Consider the following 13,176-nt stretch of genomic DNA (forward strand, 5'->3'; position numbering starts at 1 on the left):
TATAGAGTAAAGTGTACCAGCAGTCCCTAAACTTGCACTGCTGTGTCACCACTAGGATGACACAGCAGTACAAGTTTAGGGACCGCTGGTGCACTTTACTCTAAAATATAAAGCCACCTAGTTCCTCCTGTAAGCAGGAAGGATTGCGTATAATACATGGACGTATTGTATTGAGCCTCTTGAGTGGTACATATAGAGTATAGAGACTCAGGGGGGCAGACATCTCCTGGGATACATATGGCAATATCAAATTACAATCCTAACTACCAAATATAATGTAACACCCCCCGGCGGTCGTAGTGGGACAACGCAGACTGTCAGACTGGCCCTTCTTGTCACTGAAGTATCTCTGAGGTTGAAGTGGACGTAATCAAAGCCGTGGAAGGAGGCGCGGGTCCAAAGAATTAACAGAGACACACGAGTACACATAATCACCAGCTTCTAGCCGACGAACCGTAGCAGGACGATGAGCTGACCAAACAGCGAAGGTAGATGGGGCTGCTCAGACGTATCAACAAGCACGCACACGTCATCCCTCAGCGACATTAGTGGCGATGTCCCATAGGGGCAGTAGGCATGGACTCAAATCTAGAGCCAGCGTGAAGAGGACCGGCAGCATGGGTGGCATCATCATATGGATAGGCAGTGACCGGCATTGCTCTTGGAAGAGTCAAGGATTGAGCGTTGAGGGATTGATTGACAGCAACGCAATCCTGATCCTTGATCAGTTCATATGGTGGTCGCAAGCCCGGGGGACGGCACGATGGTCTGACATCCACTCACGATGACCAGCCACCATGGTGCAGCAACCCAGCATCCCCAACGGAACAGCGGCAACCCGGCATCCCCAAGGACCTCCTCCACAGCCACACGTTCACACTCAAGGGCAGAGGAAGCACCGGTGCTGGGGTGGGAGGGGAGGCGGATCGGGCGTGCTAGGGAGGGCAGCGGTTCCCAACAATGGCGACTCCACAGGGCGGTGAAGAGGGTCGACGACGATGACGAGCAATGCAGCGGCCCATCGATGCCCACAGTGAGCCACCATGACGATCTGTTGCTGCTCGAACTAGGAAGGATTTGCATTGAACCTCTTGGGCGGTATATATAAACACCGCTTGGGTTGGTCTAGTTTTTTCTAGAACTACATAGGCCCAGAAGACCATAACTAATTCATGCATTATATACACCTAAAATGGAGAATGGAGCTCACATGATTTTCAGTCAAATTCAATGTTATTTGAAATTGCAAATGCAGATGAATTTGCTCACCCACACTTCTCGGATGATACTAGCTCTCCATCTACATAACACCTCAGCTGGCTTCCTCCAGAGAAAGCCCTCCCGATTGTATGAGTAACAGAAAGGAATCTCCATTCCTTTGGTGGGAGCTTGAGTGGTAACAAAACACACTGATGTTTTTGATAGATAGACTGCCAACAGGGAAAGACCAGAGTTTAGCATGGGTTCGTTATTCCTGCGAAAGTTACAAATTCAAGTTGTGCAGAGTAAGATATTGACAGCTCCTATGGTGAAAAAACAAACACAAAGTACTTTATACTCCAGAGATTCGAAAGTCCAGATCAAAGGGAAAAAAAGGGTCTCTAAGCTCAGCTGTATTGCACATCTGCAGATTACAATATAGCTAGAGAATTGTTTGAAAACCTATAAATAATCAGTCATAACCCATAAATATCATACAAAACTATAAGAAATAGCTGAAATTTCTTCAAACAGGAATCAGCATTACTACATCATGAGTCAAATGCATATTGTACAGACATCAAAATCATGTAACATTACAAATGGATCCATATGGCCTAGATTAGCACTTCTTTTTTCCAAAAAAATGGTTCCACTGGATTCAACCTATTTCTTAAATTTATTTACAAACCAAGTATGTTCCTAATGAGATTTTATTATGCCAACTTCCATTTATTTGTCAAGCAAGCTGGAAGTCAATAAATAGTGGAACATGGTTAACTGATGTAACCAATGTCAATGACCAGATGCAGCCAAGGTCTCATCTACTCCCACCGTTTCCAATTATTAAGTCATTTTAGCTTTGTCTTAAGTCAAACTCATCTAACTTTGACCAAGTTTAGCAAAAAAATATTAACATCTACTATCAAAATATATTACACAAGAAGCTATGGGTTGTGCAGACCAAATCATCAATTTGTGTCAAAACCCATCTGGCTCAAACTAGTTTAATAATTAAAGAAAAGCTCCAATAGTGAGGATTGAGGAGTGGCCCCTCTAAAGGTAAATCATGTTTATACACTAGTTAGCTAATGGCACATTTCTTTGTTGCAAAGTAAATACACATCCAATAAATATTTCTGTACTGAATAAGGTCCCATTTGGCTCTTAAGGAGTTCTAAGAATCTGGATTAAAAAAAATCTCAGAATCCTAGAAGCCCATCCAAACAGACTAGATTCTAGTGGATTTTAACATACAGACACACAATCCAATAAAACACATTAGATTTTTTTTTTTATCCAGATTCTTAAAATCCTTTTGGAGCCAAATGGGACCTAACTTGATTTGATTCAAAAGTGGGGATAAAATCACAATTACCTCATATACTAAAGCACTTCTGTTAAGAACAGCTGAGCACCCCTTTCCGTCTTCTGTGAAAAAGGAGAAAAGGCCCATCATGCCACTGTCTGGGAAGTTTTCAACCCTTAACCAGCAAGAAAAAGATAGCCCTCTATTGTAAGGCCATAGAAAGGGTGATTTTATTTCTATACCCTGTCAAGGAAAAAGAAAGAATGCCAGTCAATCAACAAATCAAATATTTTAAAAGCAGAATTAGGGAAGTTTTTTTTTCTCGAACATGCAGGAGAGTTGTGTATCATTATATTAAGAAGAAAAGAGGAGGGTTAGAGCCTCCATACTGATCACACACACACAAACACCTAGCACTAGAAGAAAATAAAACTCACGCACCTAGTAAACAAGGAAAAAACAATCCTGGCCAAACTTTAGGTACCAATTGGCACAAGGGCAAGGAGATAAGACACACCTCGAGCCACAGCCAAACTCCAAAACCTCAACTCCTCAGTGTGTAAAATATCAAAGGAGCCCAAGCCCATGAAGTGAAAAAAAAAATTGGCAGAACATCTGTATCAAAAGCCTTCAAAGGTTCGTGATGAAATACAATCTATCCCTAATATTAAAAATCCTAATTTTCTTCTTCCGTTGCTTTTAAAAGCACCTGACCTCTCTTGCACTCCATGTCTGAATAGCTTCCAGCTACTATTGCCGACACCTTTGCCATTTACTAGCATTGACCCATTTATATAATGAGATAAGAAGCAGTCAAAGTACAGCTTGATGAGACACTATAAATATGTTTTTTTCTCAAACAAACTATATATATTTATATATATGTTTTCTTGTAGCAGGATAAGAGAGATGAGTACTTTCACATTCTGATGCTCATGGATTCAAAAGAATCATTAGTGTTGAATAACTGCACAATTTTGACAGTATAATCAAGTACTTCACAATAAATTCAGTGGTAATTCAGGATTTGTATCTTGATGAGCTAGCTCAGTTGGTCAAGGGTGTGGATGTATACCCAGACCACCTAGGTCCAAGCCCTCATCGAGGCAAATTTGGGCGCCTATTTTCTTCCTAATGAAATGCCACCTGGTTCCTCCTGGGTTGGTCTAGTTTTTTTATATCTCAATGACGTGGGGTTCAGGGCCACATGCCAATGAGACAGTCACAAAATTACCATTGAACTCGGTGTCCTATCCTGAATTGCTCAACTTTGTTTTATGCGCATAATCTTTGAAAATCAACTATGGATCACAACAGATGAAATTTTAAATTGCTAAATAAATAGGACAACACGCACAGAATCATGGCCACTGAACTCAAAGAAAGCTTCTGGCCCCTTTTCCTTCAGCATGTGACTGAGACTTGTCAGAAGCAAAGACGTGTGCTTGTGTTTGGCACCAATCTTCTCACAACGCAAAAGGGCAAAGATTTTCCGGATGTCCTTGCCACATATACTGTGTGCACCAAGTATCTGTATTAACTCTGCAATAGCAATAACTGTATCATCCTTTTCCTCTACTGAAAACCAATCAAGAAGAAAACTAAGCAACCCAGCTCTGAAACAAGAGGTTCTATTTGTAATGGATTGCTTGAGCAACTGCTGCAAGATTACAAGCCCATAGTGCTGAAGTGACGTGCTGCTCTGCCAATTAGAAATTGGTTGATGTCAAGAAAAAAGCATATAAATGGGAATTATAAGAGGAAATGGTACTATCATCTCTGTGCGTAAGAGAAAAGACCTTCTGCAAAATATTTAGAAGTAATACAACAGCATCTTCATTCTGAAATAATTATAGGGCAAACATTATATTAGTAAAGATAATGAAAGAACGAAGCATGCCATAATTAAATGAACCCAGAAACACTTATATTGTATTAGCTTTTCAAAAGATTGATAACTACTAGCCTTTATAGTTGTTTTCTCATCTAACTCAAACTTGCAATCAACCAGCATGCAAAGCAATGCATCCAAGAGTCTCCCACTTGGCGACCATTTGTAGAAATCCAGTACCAGGCTCTGTAATGTTTGATAACCTGCACCAACTACTAACCTAAAGGCACCCTAGACAAAACGAACCAAGATTGTTGTCACACACCAAACAGAGTTATTGCATGAACCACATGTGTCAATATGATTACCTTAGATGCATCATTCCCTTCAAGTAATAAAGTTAAGGTCTGAAGGACATTAAGGACAAGCCGCTCATCAGTCACCTTATTGAAATTTCCATTCAATAAGGAAATAATATGAAGAAAGCACCCTTCGTCGCGAAACAGATTTTGATAGTACTAGAAAGTGAAGTATAGAAGCACATTTGTCAACCATTATGCATTACTGGTATGGCAAAACAATTGTAATTCTACTACTACATACAAAATCATTATGGAACCTACCATGTGATCCATCATTATGATCTCTCTCATGTTGACCAGAAGGTCAATTAACAACTCTGTGTTGACCTTATCTTTTTCATTTGCCCGTGCTAAGTTCTCTAAATACTTTGAGCATAACTGCAACTTTGCTGTATGATCTTGTGCTGACGATGAAGGCAACTGGTTACAGGGAACCATATTTTAGCTCCCAACATTAATAAGAAGACTGAAGGAGAACTTATGGTAAACATAAACTTTTTTAGAACAGAAGATAAGCATAGATTTACCCTAAATAAGGCAAGAACTTGCTCCAGCACATGCTTTCGAATGTTCTGTTCATGGAACAAGTCAAATAAGCACTCAATACAGTCAGCATTGTGCAAAACGAGAATTCTTCCATCTATCGATATAGTGACATATTCCATAAAGAGGCTCAAAGCTAACTCTGTACATATAAGAGCGTCCTCAGTTCTGCCTTCAATATTTTTAAATTGAGAACCATCTTGACTGATCATGACATTAGAACAAAGAAAATTGCTGAAGTTTCGTAGCTCTTGTGCCTGACGGCAAGCAGCCTTAAGGACTCTTGTAATTACATCCAAAGATTCAAATGAAGCTAGAGTATGTTCTGTCGCAAGTTGTAGAATAACACGGAAGCTTTTGAGAAGAGTGCTAACTGCCAAAGGATCAGAAATGCAATGTTCAAGTGCATCTAGCAGTGCCGAGCATTCTGGCTACAATGAAAAGAAAAATAAAGTAGAAGAGATTCAGAACAAAATACTGGTGTGTTCGAGAAAAAAAAAATAATGGTGATTAGACACTGAGCCTACAATATTACATTATAAAAGACAAAAGTTTTACCGTGTTATATGTGTTTTCATGGAGTGTTGCAGCAAACTCCAAGAAGGAAATAGCTTCCGCTTGAAGAATTTTAACATCAGTACGATACAAGCTTTCAGAATGAATAGATATTTGGTTACTGTTAACATCACCATTTTGAATATCTGTAACAGTATGAAAACAAGTGTCTTCTACAGATGAACCAAAGTAGAAAAAATTCCCTGAGAATATCAGGTCCCATACACCTTCCTCTCGGAAAGCTGGGAGTAGAGCTGGTGTTGAAATAAGAACTCTTTTGAACATGCGAATCACGTAATATTGAAGGGTCTTTGAAAAAATCCTGCAGAATGAGTTCAGGATTTGGTTAGTACTTTGTACAGTAGTAGCTGCTATCTGGTAACATACTAATCTATTGCACAGAAAGCAGTTGCAACTGACTACAGGGTTCAGAAGATTAATAGCTACCTAATAAATATAACTAATTAATATGTTAGAGTTGCCATTGATGAAAGACTGACTATTCCAGCATAGCATTATGATGGGAAAATGTGTCAAATTCCAAAAAGTATATCTTCTTTGTGGTGAAACAAACTTAACGAAACGCGATAGTTAAATACTTAAATATTCTGGTTCAAAGGGAGATTCATGACTACATTAAGAAAAAACTCACTTTATGTGGTTTGGCAGCTCAGTTTCCTTGGTACACGCTCTGATACATAGAAAGACGGTCATAAGAATCCTTATGATCCATCTCACAGATTGCTCCAGGTATGCCAATGGGATGGATAATACAATTTGGCTGACAGCTATTTCATCAGAACAGTGTCCGATATCCTCCGAAGGAAGAACAAAAGAACAAAGGGCATTGCTCAATTTTATAGAGTAGTCAATCCATTCAGTTCTATCAAGACAATAAATTGGACCAGAGACAGAATCTAGTGTAGGTGAAGCTTTGGTATTATCCTTTTGCCGATGGAACTTCTGAATCATAAATGCAGGCCAACAAATGCAGTTTGCGAATTTGTGTACCCGTCCATTTTCACATAAAATTTTCAAATTGTTGACGTTGCCAAATCTAATTAGAAGTCAAGGACTCAACAATTAGCTAGTACATCAATGCCTCCTATGGCATGACCAAGAATCTACCTGAAGTCCTGAACTATATATTAGCAGAGTCTATTAATATTCTGAAAGTTACAACTCATATGCTAAGTCCACATAAAAGTAATTGAAAACAAAGGATACACTGCCTCACTCAGAGTTTGCAAATACTGTATCTGGAGCAGAAGTATTTCAGCCCTATAAGAGTACAGAAATGTTAGAACATAAAAGGTGCACAAGAAACAAGGAGGTAAAACCTATTGCACTATATAAAGTTGAAAACAACCATAAGGCCCTAAAGGATTGAGATTCTCATACATCACTGTGGACCTTTTTTATTAGAAAAAGGTAAAATGTTCATTACAAGATTAACATATTACCATACAGTTAGTTTGCATAGATGTTTTTTTTTTCTCGAACGCGCAGGTAGTTTGCATAGATGTCAAAAGCCGAAAAACAAATTGGAGGGATGGACTCCTCTGTAACTAAATAAACACCAACCTAAACAGTAAGACCAATGTATAAAAGAGAAACTATATGTGGAGTATCAAAAGAGTATGGTTCAAACTTTCAGCCATTCTGCACCATAAGAGAAATCAATTATGTGAATAAAAGCACAGAACAATCTAAATTTTTGAAGCTGAAATTCCAAAATAGGAATGTCACATTCAAAAACCAAATTTAGCTATGATGCACAAATAATATTTATGTACCAAATTCAAATTAAATACTATCAGACTAGTAACATTTGGGTATAAAGTATGAATGTAATACTACTAGACATTTAACATTTGGGCAAATTCAAATTTAATACTATCAGATTTTTAGCTCCAAGTATTTAGAAAAATAGATTTTGCTCAATACAGAAAATCATTGGTCAATATTTGTCTTCAAGTTTATGCAGCAAATTTGCGATTCTATGCATAAGAAATAGAAAAGGGAATGAAAGCACAAAATAATAAATAATGGTAAACCATGGCGCTGCAAAAATGCACCTTTCATTTCTTGAGATAGATGATTGCCTCAAAACTGAAAATTTACTAGAAGGAAGTCCAAGTCCATCTAATAGAATTTCCAGCCCACCAATGCTTCTGAGATGATTCTGAGCACGAGTACCAGAAACAGTTGATCGCAGAGTGCACAAAGTAATAAAATGGAGTGTGAGATCAATGCACTGCTCTTTCAAATTCAACCTTTGAACGACACGTAATAGTTCTGCAGTATCATTTAGAGATTTATTAAAAAAATATGGTATAATTCAATAATAGCGCATATGATTTTCTGTAAAAAAGAATGGGCAATACATTGGCACCATTAATTGCACAACCACTTTATTAGTATTTTTCATAATATGTAGACTAGAAATTTACTGAAAAGGGACAAAGAAATGGTCCTAATTTTACTACACCCATAGTGAATCTTTTTTCTTTTTCAGTAAACAGGCCTATATGACAATCCAGTAGGTACTATAGCATCAGCACAATATACCCAAGAAATGAGTATCCCCATGATAATCTAAAAGAAATACCCAGAATCACAGTACATAAGCCCAAAAGAAAACTAAAGATAACTTTATTACCTACTAACCAGTTGACACCTCTGGCTTCCATCACAAGAACAATTGCCTTCTGCTGCCAATGTTGAAGTGTATCAGAAATGATTCTATCAGGAGAGCTAGACGTGACTGCAGCCAAATGGTTGCTTGATGGGGTATGCTTTGTGGTATCGGCAATATGGGGAATCCTTCCAACAGTTATTTCCAACTTCATGAAGTTTGAAATTATAGTGATTATGCATACAAGTATATTTAGCATCAGCCTAGCATTTTCCACTGCTTCATCTGAAGATTGATCTTCTGCAGCCAGCAACCTGTTCAAGTTTTTGAGCTGAGCAACAGCAGCTGAATATACCAAAAAAGGAAGCTAATAAGATATAATCCATTAAAAAAAGACTCACGGATGTTAGTTAGAGAATTGAGAAGTTATGTATAATGATGTACACTTCACTGAACAGCAAAGAGGTATATATACAATGAGGTCATGAGCAGCTCAAATCCCAACAAAACAAATAAAAGAAAACCAAACTCGTGGTGGATTTGAAACATGGGGCCTGAGCCTCTTAGAGGGTGGTGGAAAACTGCTCATTAGTTAAGAAATTAGCAATTTGAAGTTCTAAGAGTGTACTTAACAGGGTTTAGGGTTAATCAACTGTTCAAAGTGAGGACGAATAAATGATGTGTAATTGTTGCTTAAAAAAATACATGATGCATAATTGTCAACTTGAATACGCAGGAGAGCTGCGAGTCATTAATCACCCTTCCATTAAAGAAGAAGGGTTAAAAGGACAGGACAAGAATCCAGTACCCACACACTTCTTAGAATGGGTGATCAGCACCTGACTGAACTCCTACCTTTTAGTAGAGAAGCAATCTTCTGTACACCACCATAGTAGCTGAATACTTTACAGTTATGCAAGGAGCGAGTCAGAATTTCCAAACACTCCAGAACTTGCAATATCTGTGAGCTCAAACCCAGGTTATTTTGTTGCCCTGAATGATGAATTGTAGGAGATACCGGACTGTTGCCACCTAATAATGCAATAAAAAGAACAAACATGATTTAAATTTATTTAAAAAAAATATGATTTAAATTATAAAAATAGCTGTCAAAAGCAAAATCCATATAATGACAAAACCAACAATAGTCTATTTCTCATTCACAAAGTGAGCATTCTACCAGATATTGTTCATTCAGAAAATAAATTCTAATAGTGTCCTTTTGCACTAAGTCACATTGATTAATGCTCAACTTGCTCAAGCATCTGTTCAGAGCTATAAAAGCCAACTTATTTTCAAATCAGTAAAGGTTACCTCTAATGAACTACATTCCACAATGCAACACCAACACAGTGTGTTCAAGGGGAGAAAACACCAACACGCCACAACACAGCTGAAAAATAGCCCCAAGTGCAATGACTCAACAAGATAAAGCAAAAGTGTTCAACAAATAGAACAAAAGTTCAGCATTTTAGCAGTACCCTCGGAATAACCTCCTCCTTATTCAACTACTTTAAACTTTAAAGGCATATGATGAAAAATAAGTAAACCTGATTTTACTTCTTCAACTAAGCAAAGCTATGGTCATTGTCATGCCACTGAAAGTTCCACCGTGTTTTGTTTCTCAGCGATCAGCATATTATATATTAAGGCCAGAAGCCCTGAAGGGCATAAAAAGATGGAAAATTTGGGTTAAGGGCTTTCAAGCTTTGTGACATTTTCTGTGGGGATCTTGGACACAGCAATATTATGCAAAATTCCTGTTTGATGAGCATTAAAATATATAATGTCCACTCAGATGTTTGTAGTTGTAGCACTTAAGCTGATGGCAACAGTTCAGGTATAAGGGGTAAATAGTCATTTCATCAGTTTTCTCACAAGCCACAACCCTATGAGCAGTATATATTACTCCAAACTTTCAGCGCCTGCAGTGTCCACTTGCAAATTGGTACAACTTTGTCCACTCGCAAAAACAGGTTTCTAGGAAGCAAATTCCACAAAAAATTGATTTTAAGAAGCCAAATTTGTCCAAGAAGAGCATTCTACCCATGCTCAAGAAAGAGTTGTTTCGTGAACATAGAATGGAAGGTGGGGAGACTTACCACATGCAACAAACATCAAAATTATGAATTTAAAAAATCAAAGAATATTGGAGGAATATCACACAATAAATAGTCACTATAGAATAAAGCCGCTTACTTTCAGTAAAAGTTGATGTAATTAGAGAAATCTCCTGAATCAGAATAAGAATGACCTCAGAAGGATGCCCGCAAGAGCATCCTACAATTGTTTCATTGTTTCCTAATTCTTGATCAACCAGTTGCTCAATTGGGTGTGGTCCCCAATCTCTGAATGTCTCTACAAATTGCAAGACAAAAATTTGAAGAGATTTTTCCTTCTCGTCCTGTAAGAGCACAAGATGTAATACAGCATAACTGTATAAAGTAGTTGCATAAAATTCTGAACCAATTGCCAGCAGAATAGTTATGTACTACAGCAGGTTAGGTTATCATGGAGCAAAAATATCAATGCTATTTACCATTAAGCAAATATCGGGTTATTGCATTTAAGGCATCGACTTTTACATCTTTGGAAGAAGAAAAAGCATAATGAATCATCATCATGTTAAGGATAGTTTTGGGTCAAAGTTGAACCAAACTTCAACTTTTAGAGAAACATATATTGCTCCGCAAAGAATAATCTTAGCTGCACACAAACAAACTCTAATCATGGTGCCCAAAATACTTAACAAGCGTTAAAACAGACTGTTTTAATCATTAGCCTATGATTTTTAAAGATGTTTGTTTGTTCAAACAATTTGTGTTCCTGTCATCTCCTAAGTTATGCTTGGATGACACATTACTAAGTCATGTCATGGATAACAGTCAAATGGACACTAAAATATATGGCCACTGGCTAGTCCTCTAGGCTCTTACATTACATTACATCGTAATATTGAAACATCTAGCAAATTTTTAGATTGGAAATATGTGTCTAATTTAAGATCCTAACTGTAAGCAGAACTAGAAGGGAACTGCCAGGCTTTCAGAAAAGTACCTTATCAAGTGCATTCTCATAATTCTTCCAAAGTACATTCAAGGCTCCCTCCTCCAGACTACCACTGAAACCAGATAACAGATCATGAGAAGAAACATTCACGCAATCAAGTCAAGCACCAAAAATAAAAGGCTACAAGATCTGATGACAGATTTATTTATAGAATTAAAATCAGCATATAGATGCTACACTTGTGCCAAGCTAACATGAATAATTTGCTTAATTGGCAAGGATTAATGTGACTTTCAATGCAATGTCATTCCATATACCTATCTTACTTTTTTTTCTCGAATACGCAGGAGATCTGCGTATCATTGCATTATAGAGAGAAAAGGATCGGCCCCTTACAAACACCACCACCTCACTCCGGTCCGGGCTGCGAGGGGTTGTTTCTTTACATTGAAGAACTTAAACTAAAAGAACTGAGAAAGGGGTGAGGCCTGACCACAAAGACCACCAACCAGCTAAACTAAGGTAGGCTATCCTAGCCCAACACCTATCTTACTCATCAGACAAGAAAAAGAGTTGAAACAACTAACAAGCAGTCCGCTACAATCATACAGTTCTTTGTGTTATTTGGTAGGAAAGACTCACGGGCAAGCTTAACTTGAGGCTACAAGTGGTTTACTTTTATCTGAATCATGACTTAACATCAGTATTTGGTCACAACAAACAAGTTTTTGCTGCCTTCAACGATGAAGAATGCACCTGGCTTGCCACAGGGGCAAATAAGCTTCGGTAGTCTGCGGCAAAATGGTGTTGCAACTGCAAATTAGAAACGGTCATTTCGTCTTTGTTTAGGCTTTACAGTTAATTGAGATGATGCTATATTTTCCCGTTTTTAAATCTCACTTGCACATATACATTCACTTTCTGTTTCCTTTCCTTCTGCTATTTGCAAAGCCTATGGTTGCACTCATCAGTATAAATTGTCTGTATAACCATTCTTAACTAATGGGTGGATTGGTTCAGGTAACGAGCATGCAAAAACATGCTAAACAACCCAGAATATTAATTTAACAGTCAGGAGCCAATATATATAATTAAACTAGCAACTGAAACAAAGCCCCAGTGGCTCACTGCCGCTTTGAACCACTGATGATGAGTTTCAAGTGGCACAGCATTTCTCCAACAGTTAACTCGAATCTCGCACAATCGCGACGAGCATTGGGGATTACCTAACCCACACGGCCACCGCACTAAACAAGTCGCGTTATGTATAAGGTATTGGAGTGCGAAGGTGAATGAGAGAGTGCGCTCATCCTCTCGCGCATACCTGAAGACGACGCACGGGGTGGGCGCGTCGTCGAAGTCGCCGGCGGGGAAGGAGGTGGTAGGCGCCGCATCACTGCCCGGTGCGGGGGGAGGAGGAGGTGGCGCCTTGCGGAGATAATCGGCGACGCCGCGCACGATGTTCATCTCGCCTCCGACCCAAGCCTAGCACGGCATCCTCGCCGCCGCCTCGCCGGTCGCGAAGAGAAAACCAAGGTGATTCGAATCGGGCCTCGACAGTGGGGATCGCTTGTGGGGAGATTCGCGCGGAGGAATGGGGAATTCCGTGTGCGATGGCGGGCACGCGCCACGCGCGTCGAGCTCGCCTATGTTTAGAGCGCGAAATGGGGAGCGATCGGGAGAGAGTGACTGGGAGAGGAGAGGGGAGGAGGAGCTTGCGGTTGGGGGA

The 13,176-nt window shown here is 38.9% G+C and overlaps 1 protein-coding gene across 1 annotated transcript in view; it reads right to left on the reverse strand.

The window, feature by feature from the left end:
- LOC136526815 (BEACH domain-containing protein B-like) overlaps window positions 1–13,119 on the reverse strand; it is a 36,901-nt gene extending 23,782 nt beyond the window's left edge. Inside the window, 17 exon segments of the mRNA XM_066519401.1 lie at window positions 1,270–1,430; window positions 2,579–2,752; window positions 3,867–4,211; window positions 4,309–4,350; window positions 4,476–4,631; window positions 4,709–4,858; window positions 4,964–5,122; window positions 5,230–5,676; window positions 5,804–6,122; window positions 6,453–6,857; window positions 7,028–7,081; window positions 7,879–8,098; window positions 8,463–8,783; window positions 9,294–9,470; window positions 10,638–10,842; window positions 11,496–11,559; window positions 12,772–13,119. Of these exon segments, the coding sequence (XP_066375498.1) occupies window positions 1,270–1,430; window positions 2,579–2,752; window positions 3,867–4,211; window positions 4,309–4,350; window positions 4,476–4,631; window positions 4,709–4,858; window positions 4,964–5,122; window positions 5,230–5,676; window positions 5,804–6,122; window positions 6,453–6,857; window positions 7,028–7,081; window positions 7,879–8,098; window positions 8,463–8,783; window positions 9,294–9,470; window positions 10,638–10,842; window positions 11,496–11,559; window positions 12,772–12,914 (3,542 nt within the window). The 5' untranslated portion in view covers window positions 12,915–13,119.
- Between the last annotated feature and the right edge of the window lie 57 nt (window positions 13,120–13,176).

This window comes from Miscanthus floridulus, chromosome 19, assembly GCF_019320115.1.
Source record: "Miscanthus floridulus cultivar M001 chromosome 19, ASM1932011v1, whole genome shotgun sequence".
In the NCBI taxonomy this organism is placed as follows: Eukaryota; Viridiplantae; Streptophyta; class Magnoliopsida; order Poales; family Poaceae; genus Miscanthus; species Miscanthus floridulus.